At 32.9% G+C, this 22,366-nt stretch overlaps 2 protein-coding genes across 2 annotated transcripts; both read left to right on the top strand.

Annotated features, from left to right (window-relative positions):
* The first annotated feature begins 1,663 nt into the window (after nt 1–1,663).
* Nucleotides 1,664–7,105, top strand: LOC117682581 (uncharacterized). The gene is made up of 3 exons (XM_034450510.2): nt 1,664–1,839; nt 5,868–5,986; nt 6,144–7,105. Exons 1-3 carry the CDS (start codon nt 1,811–1,813, stop codon nt 6,929–6,931), a joined length of 936 nt encoding a protein of 311 aa, XP_034306401.2. The 5' UTR covers nt 1,664–1,810; the 3' UTR covers nt 6,932–7,105.
* A 5,816-nt stretch (nt 7,106–12,921) lies between these two features.
* LOC105335206 (uncharacterized) lies at nt 12,922–15,734 on the top strand. Its single transcript, XM_011439008.4, has 3 exons — nt 12,922–13,051; nt 14,663–14,781; nt 14,900–15,734. The coding sequence occupies exons 1-3, from the start codon at nt 13,026–13,028 to the stop codon at nt 15,685–15,687; spliced, it is 933 nt and encodes a 310-aa protein (XP_011437310.3). The 5' UTR covers nt 12,922–13,025; the 3' UTR covers nt 15,688–15,734.
* The last annotated feature ends 6,632 nt before the right edge of the window (nt 15,735–22,366 follow it).

The following is a 22,366-nucleotide window of genomic DNA, read 5'->3' as shown; positions in this document are numbered from 1 at the left end:
GATTTGAATCTTTCTGAAACACCAAGGAGTTAATAGATACTTTAAGGGGAAATGTACTAAACAGCGAGTTAAAAAGTTCACCGAGATATGAACTTGGTTGGTCACGTGATCAAATCCTGTGAAGCCCGAATTATACTGGTTTTCAAATAGACTGTTGAGAAGCCTCAAAACTATAATCCATCTACTCTGCCGATTCTAAATTACTATTACACTCTAAATATATCTACAGTTAATAAGAGGTAAAATTTCAATTCCACATTACAGATGTTTGGTGTTCTGTTCATAGTAGGAACAAAGTACACAATGTACACAAGATGAATCGGTAAGGTTGAATTATTATGAATCTGGACCTCTGGCACTGGATAAATGAAAGTTAATCATTTTTTATTAATGTATCTATACAACATAGTTGACAAATACTTCTTTTTCTCATATTGTAAGATTAGAGTTTTCGTTACTTATTCATCTTAACCGGGATACTAATTGATTTTGTGGATTTCACATATGTAGTTTAAATAAATATTAAACAAAATATCGCTTTCTGCCCCTTACCATCTTAAGTCTACACTCAACAAACCTATTAGTGTTTATACTAATATACAAAATGATTCGAAAATTACAAAAGAAAATGATTTGAAAATTTCAACATTTCAGAACTGAAATGTCTTCTCACCAATAGCACAGATTAAAAACAACACAGATTGAAATCTTTTACCCGAGACCAAACGTTAAAATATAAAAATTGCTTGGTTTTTTTGTGCGCATGCCTAATATCATTATAATTTTTTTTATTTATTTTAGTCTTTGGTAATATTTAAAAAAAAAACCACCACTTAATATGACCAAAACGATCACTACAAACACTTCCAGTGCCGTTGGAATATTGGTGCATGCATTGTTTCTACAACAGATCGTATTCACTAAAAATTTGCTATTTGTTTTGACCTCGACTTTGTTTTAAATATCAATCAATCCGAAGAAAAAGTTATTTGAATATATTTTTTTCTATTTCGTAAGCGTTATATCATTTTGATTGGCAACTTAAAACAACCCAAATGCTATAAGCAGAATTCAACCACACCGCAAAAAAATGCATGCAAATTAAGTTTCTTGCTACTTTATCTTGATCAAACGTAATGACTTACTTGTATCAAAATATATGTTATGAGTGCATGAAAAAGTAGGTGATAGTTAAGGTTGCATCAAACAGCGGATCACTGGTTTTAGTGGTTTATTATTAGTAAATAGTGTACAATAGTACGACTAGATGGTGTTAAGGTGGTATGGGACCTCTGTCAATATTAATGTGGATTATAGTAAATTATATTTAGAAAACTTTTACCGGTTTGGAATTTTCAAATTATACATTTTCTAATCAAAAAATGCGTTTTAAAATTTTTCGAAAGATAAACATTTGAATACCAAAGCGCGATTTAAACTCATAACTTACAGATCCGTTTTAAACTCTCTTACCGACGGCGCTAAGCTGTTGGATGACAATTTTTGGAAAGAAACTACTATTCAAAAAAATTAAACTTGATTTTAATTTTTATTTCGATACATATTACAATATGGAAGGGTGCCATACCACCTCAAATGAAGTATGTTCAATTGAAAAAGTTGTTCCAAAGTTAAAACTCGCTAGGTCAGCCATACACTATAAAGGAAACCGAACGCTGCAAACCGAACGCTCGTTGGGGATTTACAGAGAAAGCCAAGCGTTTGGTTGATATAGAGAGATTTGGTTGAACGTGACTATACTTATACCTAGTTATATCTACTACCAGATAGATCTAACTATTTCGGGTTCATGATGGAATGGGAATTATCAACATCAAGGTATCATTATTTTATGAAGAAATCAATTTCAATTAAGCCACGGAGCAATATGAGTGTGATATTCTTTTTTACAATTGCAAACTTAATAATATATAATTAGATATTAATCATAAGTCGATATTTCGGTGCCTAAATAGTGGGTGGGGTTTAAAACAATTAGTTGATACATGTTCACTGGAAAGCGGTTGTGGAATTTATGGAATTTGTTGTGCTTGTTACAGTTGATCAATAGGAAATGCCACAAGTACATGCTGGACAAAACTCCACTTGTACTAGAATCAATTTTTCTCTGATACACTATTCTTTCATCTTTTCTAACATGAATTACAACAGATGCGCTTATGTTATTACCATGCATATGCATATTGCAAATGGAAACGTAGTTTTCCTTTAAGTCTTTTCCTGAATTGTTATGAACATGCAACTTTCTACTTCCATTTCCTATACATTATTTTCGATAAACGCTCAAAGGAATGGTATTTGTAAATCATGTGTACATGTATTTCATCGGCCCATTTTTTTTACAATGAACAGATTGGACACAACCCCTGTATGGTGGTTTGTGTCCCATTTGGTGGTAAATGCTTATTTTACCTACCAAATGGGACCCATTTTTCGTTCATCTCGGATGACGTACGTGTTTCTGAAGATTCTGAAGCGCATCGTGTAAACCAACGGTTTTTCTTCATAATGATACATCCGTTTGAGAAAAAAAATTATGTGCATACTTTTCCGTACGAATTGTTTTTTTTAATCGAAATGATCGGCATACCGTAAGTTGCTTGTAAACAAAGGTTTCTGTCACCGAAAGCGTCGATTTTATTCAATGAACGACATTGCCTCATTTCTCGAACTCACTTCTTTTGATTCATATTATTCGGGCAGGGCAAGTGAAATATATGGTGGCATATCTCTGCCCCTTGTGTGCAAGTTATTTTTCCATCAAATATGTCGACATGCAAGATAAATATTTTGACATGCAAGATAATTATGTCAACATGCAACATAACTATGTTGACATGCAAGAAAATTGCAATCAGATAAGAATTATACAAAATCTCAAAAATTCTCAAATAACGCCCACTTGTGACATCCAAGATGCTAAATGCTACCTTTTTATGTCGACATGCAACTAATTTATGTTAACATGCAAGATAAATATGCTGACATGCAACTTACTTATGTCAACAGGCAACTTATTAATGTCCATGCAACTTATTTATGTCAACATGCAACTTACTTATGTTGACATGCGAGATGACTATGTTGACATGCAACTTAGTTATGTTAACATGCGAGATAAATATGTTGACATGCAACTTATAAGTTGTCAACATAACTTAGTCGCATGTCGACATAAATATGTTGCATGTCAACATATTTATCTTGCATGTTAACATAACTAAGTTGCATGTCGACATAAATAAGTTGCATGTCGACATAATTAAGTTGCATGTCGACATAAATAAGTTGCATGTTGACATCAATAGGTAGCGTATCTAGGATCTTGAATGTCACCTGTTGGCGATATTTGAGATTTTTTATAACTCTTATTTGATTGCAGTTTTCTTGCATGTCAACATAGTTATGTTGCATGTTGACATAACTATCTTGCATGTCAGCATATTTATCTTGCATGTCCACTTAATTAATAGAAAAATAACTTGCACACAAGGGGCAGAGATATGCCACCATAGAAATATAATATCTAGGTACGTTAGAACGTAAATTTGATATGGAGGCCTGTTCGCGCTATAATATATTTCTCAACTGAACATACTTAACAGTTCGAGGAATGAGGAAAATTTACCATTTAGTGTGATAATTATCAAATGAGATTGAAGAAAAATAACTTTGTGCTAAAAGGTTCAATTGTATTTTATTGTCATGACAGATGCCTTATTGATGATATTTTTATATAAAAAACGGCGAATTTCGATCTGGTGGACCAGGATGTAAACATTTTTTCAACCTGTCTTATTTATACCAAAAAGTGACCAAACTTGTTTCCATACGATAAAAAGCACGGATTATGAGGTTTACACGATGTTTTGCTTTCAAATTGCGCACGTAAGTGGTATTTTAATCACTTGGAACACCATTAGAACTGCGCAGCTGCAGACTTTTCTTGAAAATCTGAAATCATATAAGGGGAGGTCATTAATGTCCACTCTACAACCATTTTTTTTTTTAGAAAATTGATGAATCTTTCACATTAATGATGTTACTTTGTCTTAACATGGGGTACTCTATTTTTATTAGTCTGCACTGATGTCTATATTTGGAAGAAGAAAAATCCAACTCCTATGTCTATGGATGCACATTGACATTATACTTTCATTGGAAAAAACAATTTGTGTTGAATATGACAGGCATCTCTATATCAGTCAAGTTTTTATTGTTGTTTTTTAAAGTTCTATATGTATTAATCAAAGTAAATTCTTTAAGAAAGCGGGGTAGGGATCCAAAAAAAAATTGTTTGAAATAAATTTGAAAGCTATACATATTATAAGTATTATTTCAAAGAACTTCCACAGACAAATATATCTTATGCCTACTGATCGTTTCCGAGACTCATTTTAAGAGTAGGGTATTCTTTTTTTTTTTTTTTACACAAAAACTAACACGACTGTAGAGTGGACCGCCTTTAATTTTATTCATATTTTTAAATCTTTAATTTAAGTCAATTTAAGTCAGTAAGTGCGCATTACTAAGTGATTAAAAAAGACTTTTCATGTTCTTGTCTGCATAATTTGCATACAAAACATGTAAAACCGTATACTATATTTACTGCTTTTTTATCTATTGATAACAGTTTTGGTCAGTTGTGGGCAGAAACAAGCCGTTTCAAGAAATGTAACATATTGACAAAGTGGGATGAATTTTTATCATTTCCAAGCTGGATTATGAAATACACTGATCAGCTTAAATAGAAAATGTTCCTTATTGCACATATGCATTTCAAAGGTTAGCTAGAGGTCTGTGAGAATTGAATGTAAACTGTGAATACCTTTCCGTAAATAATGATGCATTTTGTTCCATGTGGTTGTTTTAAATAAAAAAAACTGGATTTTTGAGGGTAAATATATCAAATATTAAATCCACACCAAATGAATAAAAAATTCCGAAATTTATTTCTTGTTCATTTACAGAAGGCCCGTATTTCACATAATTCTTTCTGTCAGTATATTTCTAACCGTTTAATGTTTGGGTAGAAAGTTTAGGTAATCAATTTTTTAAACGATTTTCTAACTTCCTACACATTTATACTTTTGGCGAGGTATGCTTTAGGTGTTAAGACAGGGGCGGATCCAGGATATGAAAAATATGTTAGAGGGGGCGCCAATGGAAGGCAGAAAGTATGGAGGCCGCCTTGAGACCCCAAGTGGGTCATCCAGGGGAAAGCCTTAATGGGGGCCTAGGTTGCGAAGCCACCGGAAGCTCCTGGATTCAATAGATTTGTCTCCAAAGTCACACTTTTGCGACATTTTTCTCGTGATTATAATGTAAAAATGATAAAATTAAAAACTTTAAAAGGTTTGATTTAAGACCTGAATTAAAGTTAAACCCATCAAAAGCTCCTGCCTTGCGGAGATATAAGAAATATATCATTTTATCTTTGTATGAGGAATGAGTCGTCAAAAACACTAGCTACACGAGGTGTAACTAAAAGGTTGTTGAGCGTGACTAAAATGAGTTTTCTAAACATTATACCATTGAACTCACTGGGTTTCTTTATACAACATCGTTGAAATTGGTCTAATGTAGAGAAATCCTATGGGTCTCCACAAAGTTGATAAATAATTGCCAGAGAGATTATGATTCAGCTTCATTTTGGCAATTTTAGGGGAGGGGCGCGCCCCACTTAAATTCCGCAATCCGCTATGGTTAGAAATGTATATCCTGCGCATATCTCTGTAATTGACGAAGAACTACCAAAATATTTTGAATCATCTAATATCCTCTTAATATCTTAACTGTATTAAAGTTACTTCCTATTTAGTTACATTATATTTATTTTTTTCCAGTGTATATAAAATTATGACTCAACTGAAAGTAAGCCGCACCATCAACGGGCCCACATGTATCGTTCATTTTCCAGAAGGTGTATCAGACCTGTTTGATGAACCCTCACCACATTCAAGCAGTATGTATCTCAGGACTCTAACATTTCAAGGACAAATTGATTGATACATGGAAGTATTCTCTCTTTCTCTTTCTGTCCCTTACAGACACTGTCTCTCTGTGTTTCTCTCTCTCTCTCTATCTCTCTCTCTTAAATTAATTTCTCCTTTTTTTATCAGGTAAACAGATTCCAGTTGTACGGTTTCTTCGACTGGTTGACCTAATATTGGATATCTGCTATGCATCTTTGCCAGGAGATCTCAATACCTATCTAGAAAATAAAACGGTCTTTGCTGACAAACTTATATACGTTGCCTCGAGTAAACTAGAAATTCACAAAAGTTTTTATACGTCATCTTGTTTGCATCTACCATTTGACTGCTACTCTACATTACATTACGTTGGGAAAAGTTCGCATTCCAAAATGCTTGAAATGAAAAATAGAAACAATTCGCAATGGTTTGCAAGACTGTTTCAGCAAGATATCAGAATTGACCCGGTCACCAGAAAACCCTCCGAATTTCCTGCTCCATGGCGAGAAAAGTATCGCCAAATGTGTACAGGTTCCCCCTTTGTAATGGAAAAACTAAGCAGACCCGATGTATGTAGGGCTGGAGACCACTACAAGATTCAGACATCGGATATTGACAGCCAAAACCACACCAACTGGCTGGCTTATGTTCAGATTTGTATGAATGTCTGCAGAAAAGGTTTGGACCAAGAACTTTTTAGCAGACTTTTAATTCAGAACAGTAAAAATGGGTTGAAGGAGTTCCAGATAAGGTACGAAAACGAGGCTTTGGTGGATGAAGAGGTCGTAGTTCATGCTTGGGAGACTTCGGGTAGAGATGATCAACTATGTTTTGAGCTGACTAGGGGATCCGATGTGTGTATTCAAGCAACCATTGCATTTCATCAGCGTTGTGTTAAAAGCACAAATATTGAGTTAATTAAATCAAAGATTTGACATAGTTTCGAGTTTTTAATCAAATGCACGTATGACACTTATTTTAATCTACCCCGCCAACTGAATGATCTACACTATACGCTACATACCGTTATTATATATAACTGGTATAACACAACACCTTTATCTTTGGTACTTGTTTCTTTATAAAACATAAATTATTTATATATGTTAAAAAAAATCAAGCATATTTTATTTCAGAATAAAATATTTAATTATGTGTTGACATAGCTTTTATTGCAGCTACTGCAAACTGAGCACTGGCAAACTAACATATTCGTGGGTCTTTATTTTTGCAGGTCCTTTTAAAGCTTTATGCATAAACGCAAATCCAGAAACTGTTCTAGAGGGGTGTTGGAGAAATTTTGCCAGGGGTGGGGGAAGGGGTTCAGACTAAGCTTATTTTTCGTATTTTTCGATATGAATTTGATAAGTCTGAATTTCCAAAGTCCATACTAAGTCCGCAATGCACATAACATTTTATGGATTTCGAATATACCTAATGAAAGTGGAGGTATGTATTAGTTATATAGTATCTTTATATACAAGTGTAGCCTCTGATGTATGGAACTTTGATGGGAGAATTCTATCTATGTACAAATACTTCTAACTCTATTCTGCCTTTCTCCGACTCCACTCACATTGATTTCTTTTAAGGAAAACATAAAAATATATCTTTTATTGTTTTAATAAATTTGATCATATATACTTGGATAAAGAGACTTACTAGGTCTGAGACAAAATGGGTAAGGCTTCTGGAATCCATTTGGAAAATAAAAATCCCAGAAAAATTGAGGAATGGCACATATTACTCATTTAGTTTATGTAAAACTTTGGAAACTTTTTTCTGGAGAGAGGTATTTCTCAGATGGTTAAAAACAGAGCAGCAACATTTGTTAAGTAAACCCGAGGTTATTAATTAATATATATGGTACAATCCCCAAATCACAGTAGACAAAATAAATCCATATTTTTTAAAAGCTTTCCTAGTACTTGATTTATTTTGGTTAAAACATTATTAAGATTTAGAAATTGAAACAATTTATTTCAATGATAAACCTTTTAGAAAATGCAAGTATAAGAACTGCTGTAAGGGCCAGATTGCATACACAATATTTATACGTACCAAACTTACAAATGATAAAAGAATATGGACCTGTTATCCCTAACATTTCCTGCTGTTTACATACAATTGTAAAGTTGCAAACTTATTATTACACCCCTGCAAATGTGTTCGGAATGTTTTCTTTATCGTTACTAACTATATAATAAATCCAGAGGTGCTCAATGAAAGTTCACGAGACTTCACCGAGATTTGTTCAGTTCCTGTGAAATTCCGAGCGAAAGTATATGTGTTCGGATAATATTCTCAAAATACGTAAGTTCTGGTCGTTTTTCATATCATATCATACTTTGATTTAAGTAAAAACGTTGACATGAATTTTTTAAAAAATGTTTGGGTTTTTTTTTTCATCATCTAGGGGTTATTTAAATTAAACTATGATATCCAGAGCATTGTTATCGTTCGTGTTCAACCACGTGTAGAGTGGTTGAAAATATAAACATTTGGTTGCTTAAAAAAAATCATAGCCCTATTTGATGCTTGTTGTGTGCAATACCATGTTTTTAAAAAAAAAAATAATGGGTGTCTGTTTTGCATAAAAACTTAGTATGTCGAGACATTCTGCATAAAAAAGTATATTCTGTTTCACTATTAATGCTATTACTATGTCAGGCGCGGATCGAAAACTAGTCTGCAGGGGGATCTCTACAAGCTTGTTAATTGTTGCAACAGCAGACAAAAACTATTTTTTGTATTGTCACATTTATTTCTAGAACACATTTTATCCATCAATTAATGAAAATATATTCTAAAATCAATAAATCTCTAGATTTTATATTTGACTACAAGTACCTAGATTTTATATGAAATGGGCTATAAACACGAGGCACGAATTTTACTGCGAAACTGAAAGGGTCAAATAAAAACATGTGGTCTAAAATTTAAATGACAATTACATTCGCAGGGGTGTATTATATAAAAAGAGAGAAACATGTACATCTATATCAAAATAAAGAGAAAAAGGTCAAAATTATGCACAAGAAACCTGGAACAATATTTTTGAACTCCCTTTTAAATCTCAGAAGAAACAAAACTAAATTGGTTATAGTTCCAATTTCTTCATAGAATTATTCCGTCAGATAAATATCTTTTCAACATTAAAAAAGCGGTCTTCTGTATGCACTTTTTGTAAAAGAGATAAAGAGAGTATTGTAGTAAAAGAATTATGGACTAATATTGAAGAGTGGATTTTGAGACAGTTTGATTTGTTACATATAAGGAATATGAAAGCCATTGGCCAAAAATATGTGATAAGCTGTAGTTTACGTGGTAAAGTTGTATAAGAACAATTTTGAACATCAAAACTCTAGAATCAAATCCAATCGGCTAGAACTAGCACCCTCTGTTGACAATTGCTTATCCCTTTGTTTCATGAAGCATGGTATTTTTGTTTGTATTACCATATCCTCCAATAGACTTAAAGCATCTTTTCGAAAAACTCTGCTCACGAAAACAAATTTAAGCTTTTTTCTTCCTCCCAGTGTTTGGTATCTTTCAAGGTTTAACTTCAATACATAGGTAAAGCTTTTGCATCATATTTCGTGTATTCTTATTGTCTTTGAGGAAGGATCTAACTGATGTTACAAAATGGCCTGTTTTCGTGGTGAATACAATTGCTTTTGATAACCGGCTTAACTTCCTCGGTGAATATTATGAAAGCCTCGGGAAGTTGAAATTGTTACTTTTTTAAAATAAAGTTGTAGATACCAGATAACACAAGAATTACTTGTAAATTGCCAGAGACTTCTTTGTGTGATATAAGCTGTAGGCCCTAGCTATATGGTTCTGTGGAAGATATGATGCAAAGGAAGATTTTTGTCAGAGGCTATAACTCGGCATTAACTGGATTAGAAGTGTTGAAGATAGCTGGTAACACTTTATTGAAGAGTCAAAATTTCAGTTTGAATTAAATTCCCAAAGATATATTATTGTTAGTCTAAGCAAGTGTTTCTCTAATAAATGCCAAAGCTGATAAACATTTCAGCAAAAGCGTTTTTCCATATCCATGTTACATTAATATAAAAAAAAATTTGTCAGCTTGGATGATACTGGAAATGAATTCGGTGATTTTCGTTTAGCTGTGCAGCTGTTCGAAGAGTGTAATTATAGCAAACCTGCTAATGAATTAACTATCGACTGCTTTTATAATATATTTTTGGAGAACATTGTCTTATTCTATATTCAGGGTTCAAACTATGTTTATTCAGTTTTATGAAAAAATCCCAAAATTTCTCCTTTTAAACGCCCCTTTAGCTTGTCAAATTTCAATAAGTGTTAGTCGTCTACTGGGATTTTGCATTGCAAGCGACTTGAAGGTACTTGGATGATAACGTTAGAAATAAGTTGTGCGAGGTATTCAAATGACTCCTAAATGACAAAGAGTGTCAGATTTTCCTAAAGCTTATTTTCAATCCTGGGACGTACCCGGGTAAAACAGATCATGTGTCAATGAAGAAATCTTGGATTTAATTTTATTTTATTGTGTAAAATTTTGTTAAAAATCAAGAAAAAAAATTGAGACAACAACTTTGCACATAATTTAGGAATACATAAATTTTAAAATCGCCATTTTCAAAATGTTTGGGACAATGTTGACTACCACCGGGTACAATGATCTCGCAATATTAAGTTCGATCGTACCACCACTAGCTTTGGCGCTTGTGTCATATGTTGAGACCCCTTTTCCCATAATGCGCAGTTGTTGTGTTGCTCAAGATCAAGATTAATTTACTCTTGATTTCTCGAACTATATATAACAAAATGCCAAACTACATGCTTATTCCTGACTGTGTTGTGGGTGAGCTTAATGCTTTGTGAAATGCAACAAGCATTTCTGTTTTAGTCTTTAGAGTTGCACCTTTCTTGCAAGACGTTGATCATTTTACGCCCCTGATCTGTAAATCAATCATTGTCAATGAGAAGGATTAAAAAATGACGGGTTTTTTTACAAGAGAAAAAAGCTCTTAATAGCATTTCTTTAATATATCAGAACAGATTAAAAATATCATTGGTCTACAGAGTATTTTGTTTATACTATGAGGTGCAGTAGTAGGACACTTTCTCTGAACGGACGATGTGCTATGTAAAAACATTTTTGATACAAATACATATATCGTATGCTAGTGTTCAAACAATTAAATGCTTTCTTTTATGCTTCATACGGGTATGAGGGTTGCCAGCATTAGAAAAAAAATAGCAAAACATGATGTATCTTTATTCTAAACCACACCAAAATTGTACTACGGTCGCTATTTCAGAGAGAACACGAGCACTTGGACTTTTTTTCCAGTCATTCACCTTATAATAATAAAATGGATTTTCAATCAATATTAATTTGCACTTTGGGTGTAGTTAACACAATGAGGTTAAGATTGTCGATGGTGATGTTATAAAATGATCATGCACAGATGGTTTGTGGTGTAAAGATGCACAAAAACATAATTCAAAAGATTGATGGCTTTTCTAGAAGAAGACTGCCATTAATGAAACAATTGGTTATGTAATGTGTGGATTTAGTGTGAACAAGACAGAAAAAAAGATGTGATGAAAAAAAATGTTTTGGTATTAGAAGTAACGATTATGTCAATTGTGAAAGATTCATTGTAATATTTTTTGCGAATAATAGTTTATTTTTATAAAAGATTTGAATCTTTTTGAAACACCATGGAGTTAATAAATACTTTTATGGGAAGTGTACTTCTTAATATAATCCTTGTGTATAGATAACAAAAAACATAAGTTTAATTATTATCTTTTCGTTTTATTGTTTCAATTTTGATATTTTTACATCCACCGAGTATGATTCCCTCTATTTCTTTCAAATCTTAACATTGTAATTCATAGCTCTGTAGAAAATGTTAAAACTGATATTTAAACGTTTATCGATTGGTCAAAACCTTCATCGACCTGAGAAAAATTACTGACTGCACCAAATGATTTCACATCATCATATGGTTGATAGTTAGTTCATACAAGTACACAAGTACATCAATCAGTAAGATTTGTTTTATTATCAACCCTGACCTCTGGTACTGGATGATTTAAAGTTAGTCATTTTTCATTAATATATCTATACAACATAGTTTAGAAATATCTTTTTTCGGCAATGTTGTAAAGATTTGAATTTTAGTTATTTTTTCGTCTTTACGTGGATAATAATTGATTTTGCGGAATGTCACAGATGTAGTTTAGATAAACTGATAAACAAAGTATCGCTTTCCGTACCCTGTCGTCTCAAGTCTATGTTCAATACAAGACTATCGAGATGCATGGTCTGAGGTTGGTCCTAATGATTTTCTATATAAAACATGATGTAGGCGGGCAGCAATTTGTCTGCTTTGAATTGTAGAACAAAAAGATGAAAGGAGATTTACTTAGACATTATCGACATTAATAATCCTTTATTGTCAGTTAATTGTTTATAGCCACTTTCTAGAATAGGATAATCGACAGTCTCTGTGTGCTTAAACGTCGTTGCTATATATTGTATAAATCGAATATTTTTTTTTAATTTATAGAAAACCACTTCACCTACGAGATTTCTTCTATACGTTTTGAGTTTACATGTTTGCATGTTTTCCACATAGGGTATACGTGTCCTTTTCAATAAAGAAAACGGAGTTTACTATAACCTTTACTTATCTAAGTAGGTAAAATGCATCCAAATTAAGTATTTAGTTATTTATCTTGGTCACATGTAATGTTACGACTCGAGTGCACCAAAAATATGTCATGGTTGCATTAAAAAGTAGCTGATAGTCAAGATTGCAGTACTTTTAGCTAGCACTGAACAGCTGATCACTGTTTCTAATATTTTATTATTGGTATGCATTGCAGAATAGTATGACTGGATTGTGTTAAAAAATAAAATATAGCGAGTATTAAGGAATTTTCACGGAAAAGGGTGTTCAAAAATTCAAACTGCCTCGGTCAGCCATACAGCTAGTTATAAATAACTTTTCCGGGGTCAAAATGGAATGGGAGTTATCAACAGCAAGGTATCATTATCCTATGAAGAAATTAAACTTAATTAATTGAGTCAAAAAGTCATATGAGTGTGGTATTCTTTTGAAATTGATAATTTCTTTAAAAATCGTGATCTAGGTGTCTAAAGAGGAAGCGGGGTTAATATAAAGGTTTGTTTGTAATGGTATGGAAGCACAGTGCTCCCACATGCAATTAAAACGACTGTACTAGTGCAGCAGCAAAGTGCTTTTAAACAGGTGCTCTGGTATATTCCAACGTGTTTTTCTTTAACGAATTTTCCTGACTGTTTTGAACATGCAACATTTTAATTCAAAATTCTTTTATGCATCATTTTCGATAAACTCTCAAAGAATGCTGTCCTTAAACATGTGTCACCTGTCCCTTTTATACAATGATTTATCGCGGTTTTGATAATTTCTCAAATAAGAGTTAAGAAAAATGACACATTCTGATTAATGTTAATATATAGCTTGCATTGCTTTGTGTCGTCTTGATCTACGTATTGTCAATTATATTCTAGACCATGAAACAGCAAATTTTGTAATTTATAGTCCAATATATTATTTTTCATCAATAACAATTAAAAATTAATATTTACTCCTTGGACATTTGCTGAAAACTACGTTTATATAATTAAAAGGAATCAATCTTTTGAATATTATGAGATGATTAAACACGGGATGGCGTGATTAAATCTATCATATCACCAAAGTCCCTGCAATTGAGGGAAAAAATTGCGATCAGTAAAATAACAGTCGTTTAAAACACAGCCGACAAATAATATGTTTGCATAAATGAAGTTAAGGGGACTCGATAGTCGTGGACATTTTTAGAATATAATGATCTTCTTTTAAAATATAAAGAAGAGAAAGTTAAACATATTTTTTTCTTTACTAAATAATAGTCTCTAGCTAAAAAGAAAACCCATGTATTATTTTAGGTAGATCTGATGGTTAAATTGTTAACCATTCAGCCTCCTTAATGGCATGTATAGTCATGTCGAACACGTTTACCGAAATGTATGTCACGTGACACGCGTGGTGCAGACGAGTTGCATTATGAAAAGTTTAGGGAGTCCACGCCAGGCTAATAACATCAGTTTATAATGGGGTAGATCATTTTTGCATCTTTTGAATATGGGCGCTGTGAGATATTTTTTTCTCCTTTCCCATGTAGATAGTTTTGATATAAATAAACTGACCAACTGAAAGAGAAAGATGTACCCAAGTGTGGGGGGAGCAATCAGTCTATGGGAATTGAATGTACACATGTACATCTTCCATTGGTAGTGATGCATTTTCCCATGTGGTTGTTTATTTGGTTAGAAAAGTGATTTGAGGGTACGTATATACAAAATGAAACAAAAATTTCGAAATTTTACAGAGGAGCCGAATTTCACATCATCTTTTCTGTCAAATAACATTTAATGCCTTGATAGGAAAATGGTTTTCCAACTTTTTTTATTTTTAAAAATGTATGTGTAGATGTTTAGATGTTTAGAAATATATACATATCTCTGTAATTGATACAGAAATACCGCCGTCGATCCTCCGAATACTGGTATTTTACCTGAACACCTGTTACTTTCTATTTTATGTGTTCTATTTTATTCATTTTTTCAGTGTACATAAAATCAGAACACAACTGAAATTAAGCCGCACCATCAACGGATCCACATGTATCGTTCATTTTCCAAAAGGTGTCTCAGACCTGTTTGATGATCGCTCACCGGATTCAAGCAGTATGTATCTCAGGAATGTAACATTTCATTGACAAATTGACTGATACCTCGACGTATTCTCTCTCTCTCTCTCTCTCTCTCTCTCTCTCTCTCTCTCAATTTTCTTTTTTTTTTTCAGGAAAGCACATTCCAGTACTACGGTTTCTTCGACTGTTTGACTTATCAATGCAAATCAATGATGCATCTTTGCCAGGAGATCCCAATATCTATCTCGAAAATAAAACGGCCTTTGCTGACAAATTTATATACGTTGCCTCAAGTAAACTGGAAATTCACCAAAGCTTTTACACGTCATCTTGTTTGCATCTACCATTTGACTGCTACACTACATTGCAGTACGTTGGGAAAAGTTCGCATTGCAAAATGCTTGAAATCAAAAATAAATTCAATATGCAATGGTTTGCAAGACTGTTTCAGCAAAACATCAGAATCGATCCGGTCACCAGAAAACCTCTAGAACTCGACCCTTCTTGGCGAGAAAAGTATGGCCCTATGTGTACTGGTTCTTCGTTTGTTATGGAAAAATTACGCCGACCCGATATATGCGCGGCAATAGACCACTACAAGATTCAAACATCGGACATTGACAGCCAAAACCACACCAACTGGCTTGCTTATGTTCAGATTTGTATGAATGTCTGCAAACAAGGTCTAGACCAGAACCTATTTAGCAGACTTTTAATTAAGAACGTTGAAAATGGGTTGAAGGAGTTCCAGATAAGGTACGAAAACGAGGCTTTGGTGGATGAAGAGGTCGTAGTTCACGCTTGGGAGACTTCGGGTAGATGTGATCAACTATGTTTTGAGCTAACTAGGGGATGCGATGTGTGTATCCAAGCAACCATGACTTTTCATCGAAGTTTAATTAATAATTGTCACTTTTATTCACAAAAAGCAAAGATATAATTCAGTTATATATATGAATTAAAATACTAAAATTATTTTGATATCTTTCTCTGTCACTTGTTATTTTAGACATGTTAATGTTTGAAGAATTATGACTGAAACACTATTTGATGCGCTTTCATGAAGACAGAGCGTCGTTTTATTAACAGAAGCAATGAAGAAACACATCGATTTTTATTTTGATATTGCATAACGTCTGACATTGTTTTATGGCTTTTGCTATGAGCAGACTTTAAGTAAGATTTACTGCCCAGTATTTAATCTCTGAACGTAATTGGCGGCACGTACTTTACTAGTCGTCTTCCATAATTCAGCCTGACATACCTTTAATTGTCACGACATCTTCATTGCTCAGTAGCAACGGTCTTGTACTCCATGCACAGTCGAGGGGTTATTGGGTCCATGCACTTCTAGTTTACTGTATTCTAATCTGGAGCTAGTGTTGTAAAATATTAAATAGAAGAATGTCGATTATTTTGTCATAATAAATACATTAGACAATCTATTTGAAGTGACGGAAAATATGTAGAAAAATCAATTTTCAACTCAAAAGACATTGATGTTCGATATGATTGACAAATGATTTAAATTTGCTAAGAAGTACTGTCTTGATTGTTAAGAAGTAGCTTACAAATTACATTTTAACTAAGGTTTTTTAAAGGAAAAAATCAAAACACCCTGTCCTCCTTTCAACAATTTTGGCAATCCAAATTTCAGCTTTTCTCTCCCATTACTGACTGTAACGCATGGAGGGACAACAGATCTGATCAATTAACCTTATACTTGTGTCCTATATGTCAGACTTTATACATTGTACAAATTCGTAAGATATTAGTATTTGCTGCTTAAGGTAGCGTTAACAAGCAATCAATTCATTAATTACCTAGTGTATAAGGCTATGATTGTCTATAAGACAACGTATATGTTCTAATGGATATGACGTTTAAATTATATCAGTTGCAACTATATAAGCTTAACCAGTTTTGACCTTTGTCATCTTTGTAGAAGAGAAATGGTTAAAACGACCTTTGTCCTGCGGTTGCATCCGTGTCCGCTCCTCGCTACATGCATAACTGTACTTTAGTTGCTTGACAGCCGACCAGGACCCCAAACTGTTACCCTTCCAGAGCGGTCATAAGCACTTGGTTTCCATTACGGTAACCAATATAGCGCAGTGTTTGTTCGCACAAAGAGGCTGGAGCTGTCAATAGTGATGTTCTCAGAAGATCTTGCACAGCTGGTTTGTGGTGTCAGAATGAACAGATATCCTTACATAATTCAAAAGATTGATGGCTTTTTTCTGAAAGCAAATTGATGAAACAATCAGTCATAGCATACTTAATATTGTATGCCAGTGTGATGTGCATAAGACGAGTGAATGGGCACATGCATTCGACGTCAAAAACTGGGGTTTTTTTTAGAATTGATGTATAAGAAATGATTTTCATGAACTTTATATCTAAAAAGAAGTGTTAAAGAGTTCCAACCAAGTCTATTAATTAAGTTATATTGAAAAATTGTGAACGAGATCATAAAAAAACAACGATTCTACAATGTGAAAATGACAATCAAGCGGATTGATTTGTTTAAGTGTACAGTCATTGTGACGTAAATGAGAAATAAATATTCATATAATATAAAATTAACCATTCAATTAACGTGTTAAAAACAAGGTCATTAGTTGGGTATTTATGATTTATTTCGATTACAAATCGATGTAACACATGGTAATTAATATGCAAATTACCCGATTACAGACTGCAAAGTCTAGATAGTTATTTTTTAACAGATTAGGCGTATACTTGTACTAACTAAAGACCTGGTTGGTACCGCAGTCGTTGTTGGATTGGAGGTGCCTGTAAAGTAAATTGAAAAAGTATTAGCAACATTCGCCTGTAAGTATGCATACAGGGACAACCCTGCAATCAATATCATTGATATGTTGATGCCTCGATATATACTAAAAACATAATAAAATTTTCTGTTTGTTTACAAAATACCAAAAGTGGTTTTTTTTTATTTATTTTATTTCTAATATATGTTTTTAGTTTATAGAGGAGTTTTAACCTTTAAGAATTTACTATGTAAAGTTATTTTTTTTTTTTGCGTATGCATGATACATTGATCTTAGGGATGTCACAGATGTAGTTTGAGTCAAGAGATAAAGAGATAGACAAAGTATCGCCTTCTGCCCCTTGTCATCTCAAGACGATGTTCAACACAGGACTATCGTGTTACATGTATCTATAGGGGGCCTTAATGATTTCCTGTCCGAAATAGGATGTAGGTGGGGAAACTATTTAACAACATTTATCGAGAAAAGAGGGCTTTAAAGAACAATTGCCTACGTGATAAAGACAAGATAACGGACACTGTCTAGTTTTTCTGCTTTTATTGTCTAGCTATTAGTAATTTACTTATTTACAAATTAGCTTTAAAAGTTTTGTGTACTGGTGATCAAGTTGTATTGTTTAAGATGTGCTGGGTTTTTTTTTAATTTGGAAATTTCTAAATAAGAATTTATATTGATACATAAGCCCATGTTTTAAACAAGTCATCAAAAGTTAACCTAAAGAAATGGACATCCAAATACTGCATTATATTGATGGATTGGCAAAGTCTTTGCTGGAATAATAAGGCCAGCGAAGATTGCAAACATTTCCTGTTGTATGTTTGATTATGTAAATATCTCTTTGGAAACTCTTTTTACGTCTTTCTCAATTTTTTAATTAATTTTTATAAGAGTACATGTATATGCAAGAGTATAAAAAGAAATGGTTTATCAGTTCATCGTACAAACAAACACACCGTAGGAAACAAAACAAAGCTGTCAATGTGACAGCAATTAGACAGCAAACCGGGCTTTCTTTAGTGTGAGCAATATCCGTAACCCATTTGTCAATCAAATAAATCAAAGTACGATGCTTATCTCCATGATGCATATTTGTAAGATTGAAATGCAAATGACTTCCTGAAACTGTAGGAGGAGTTATCTACACAAATAATGCAACATGTGTGCAAAATTATGGAAAATGCGTTGAGTTCAATAGCTAGCATTTTCTAATAAATTCACAAGAATGAAATACAAGTAATACACACATCTTGCACATACAAGTAAGTACAATTGAACTACAAAACAAAAGAGTTTTCCTGTCTTAAAAACTGTAGAAAAAATTATCCGGACAATGGGGTACCGTGTATGTACGTTTTATTGAAAAGTTTAACAGCTATTTATTTTCTCATGTTTATCAGAAATAAAAATCCAAGTAATATTGACATCTCCGACATAAGAACAATTGATCTGCAAAAGAAAACTTTCCTATCTTGAATACTGTAGGAGAAGTTATCCGTACAATAGCGATACCCTATTTGCATTATTATGCAAAAAAGGTGATTAAGTTTCTTGTTGGTATTTTTGCATGAATTATCAAAATCCAAGTAAAATGCTCATCTCTGATATATGTACAACTCATCAGCATGCAAAACAAACATTTCCTTTCTTTAAAACTGTAGGGGGAGTTATCCATACGAACGGGGTACCCTTTTGGCAGCCGCCCGTCCGCTATTTCCACCATTTCAATAACCTTATTTTCCCTAGCAACGGAAACCCAGTTAAAAATTAACTTTGAATAAAAATACCTAATAAACATAAATAGTTATATGTTGGTTTGCCAAATGTCTTTTGGTTTGGCAAACATTTTTAAGGTGCATGATACTAAATCGGATTCATAATACTCATTGATTGGCGTGTTCCGTGCAATTTGTGCTGACATTGATTTGTTATCCACTTATACAGGTAACAATTTACAAAAAATACATACTAGTATATTTACTAGTATAATTTACACAATAGTCAATTTCTAATCAATCGTTTATTGTGGGATAAACCTTTGAAAACAGATACAATTTGGAAACCCGACCACCCCCCCCCCCCAAAAAAAAAAAAATTTAAAAAAAAATAAAAATTCAAATGATACTCAAGTCTCTGGCACATTTGTTACCATGACGTTTTACTCTTCCTTCTTTTATTCTCCCTTCCAAATCCTATTTATAATCAATAACTTTGATTTCAGGATTATTACATGACGTCACACACCATGAAATAGCCGTATACTTCAGCCCCTGGCAAATATGGATTTAAAGAAATGTTCTGTACTTATCAACCTATGACGTTGTTTTCCTGTTAAAGGTTTAAAAGGACAAATAATCTGATACTGTGGAATTAATTTTATGAATCGAAAAGATGTTGTTGTTTTTGTTTTGTTAGATGATAAATATTGTGGTTTTAGGTTTTAACAATGACTTTCATATAATTTAAACTAGTCGATGGTTGTACAGCTCGAATCTTGCATTCATATACGCATATTGACCAAAAATAATGTTGGAGTATAATATATTTCTATCACATACATTAAAATCTTTGCTGACCATAAGTAAGTATTATAAATGGAAAACATGTAATTAAAAGAAAAAAGCTCAAATTGTGACCATGTCCCTTTAAAAGACATAGCGTAAGTTATTCCAACCAAGGTATACCTATACATATATTGGATGAACACTTCGTACTTGGTTAGGTGTACACATGCAAATGTACTTGTTTTATTTTCTATTTGGTCGATGACATTATATAAATAGTGCCTGTTTGGGAGGGTAACCATTGTCAACCGACGCGAAGCGGAGGTTGACAATGTTTTTCGAGGGATGTCAAGTTCAACTGTTATCCTCCTAAACAGGCACTATTTATTTTATTAAACTGAATGTCTTAATTTTAGAGATTTTTTACTGCTTTTATATAGAAAAGACTGAATTCCACATAATTTACGCGCATGTAACAATTCGTTGTGTTACCCGTTGCTATGTGTGTTGCTAACGCTGAGAGTAATACAACGGATTATCAACTGCGTCTAAACCAATCAGATTTCAGTATTTAACATGAAAGTATAATAATCTGTTTTGTTACCTAAATGACCTTTGTGTTTAATTCTTTTATATCACTTATTTCGTCAATAAATCACCATTTTAATTCGCGTTTATGTTGAAAGTAATGGAACGTCATCCTTTCTGTAATCCATAACAATGCTTTTGCTGAGGTTGTCGATGATATGGTAAAAAAGATTTTTGTTCAAAATAATGTAAAGTCAAAAAAGAGGATGAAATTGTTGTTTTTATCAATTGAACGGGTAATATGGTTGTTGCTGGGATTTTGTAGGGCTATTTATGGTTTTAAAAAGGTTGATGACTATGCTATTGCTGAAACTCGTCTTGTATTTGATTGTTGCTAAAGTTGATTATATCGTTGTTGTTAAAATTGATAATCTCTCTGTTGCTGAGTTTGAAAATTTGATGATGTTGTTTTCATGGTTGATAATGTCTTTGTGGAAGATGTATAAATAATGTTGTTGTTTTAAAGTTGATTTTGTCGGTGTTCCTTTAGTTGATAATCACGTTGTTGCAAAAGCTGATAATGTCGTTGTTGCTGAAATTGATATTGACGTTGATTTGAGGTTGATAAATATCGTTATAGCTAAAGTTGATACTGCAGTGTTGCTAAATGTGATGATGTTGTTGCTTAAGTTGATAATGTTATAGATGCTGAGGTTGATTTTGCAATTTTTTTTAGGTTTATAACGTCGTTGCTGCTGCAGTTTATAACGTTGTTCTTGCTGCAGTTGATAATGTCTCTGTTGTGGAAGTTAATAGAATTACTGTTGCTAAAATTGATTATGTCGTAGTTGTGGTGATTGCTGAGTATAACTTCGATAATGTCCTAATTTCTGAAGTTGATAATGTCATTATTGCTTAAGTTGATAGTACATGTATATCGGTGTTGCCAATTTTGATAATGTCGTTATTGCTGAAGTTGTTAATATCGTTGTTTTTGAAGTTGATAATGCCGTTGTTGCTACAGTTTATAATGTCATTTTGCTGAAGTTGACAATGTCATTACGCTTAAGTTAATAGTGTCATTGTTGCTGTAAAAGATGATGTCGTTTTGCTAAAGTTGACAAAGTTGGTGTTTCTAAAGTTGATGATATTGTTGGCACTGAAGTTTATAATGTCGTTGTTGCTGATATATTGATGATGTTTCTGATTCTGAAAAAATTGATAATGTTATTATTTTTGAAGTTATTATATCGTTGTTTTGGAGTTGATTATGTCATTGTTGCAGAAATAATGCTGTTGTTTTTCTACTTAATTAAGTTGATAATGTCGTTGTTGTGAAAGTTAAAACTGTCGCTGTTGATGAAGTTGAGTATGTCGTCATTGCTGAATTTGATAATATCAGTGTTGCAAAAGTTGATTATTTCTTTGTTGCTAAAGTTGATAATGTCATTGTTGCTGAAGGTGACATCGTCGTTGTTTTAAAATTGATAAAGTCGTTGTTGTTTAAATTGAATGTTGTTGTCATCGTTGCTGATTATTTGCGAAGGGTAATGAATCAAAGATAATAATGATGAGGAGGGGGACAAAAGGAGGATTATCAGATTGAGTCTTAAAGATATCCCATAAATCTTAAAAGTTCTAGATTAAGTACATGGATAATGTAGAATTATTTGTGGGATAGTACATTAGGTAATATCCAGTAATGATTTTAAGGCATCGACCACTAGCTCTGCTTTGCATGGCTACAGAGTCCCAACAGCTGTGTGTAGTTTATCTTTTTATTCCTCTCATTGAT

This window comes from Magallana gigas, chromosome 5 (genome assembly GCF_963853765.1).
Source record: "Magallana gigas chromosome 5, xbMagGiga1.1, whole genome shotgun sequence".
Classification (NCBI taxonomy): Eukaryota; Metazoa; Mollusca; class Bivalvia; order Ostreida; family Ostreidae; genus Magallana; species Magallana gigas.
The sequence above is the reverse complement of the archived record's forward strand: the minus strand, read 5'-3'. Positions and strand labels throughout refer to the sequence as shown.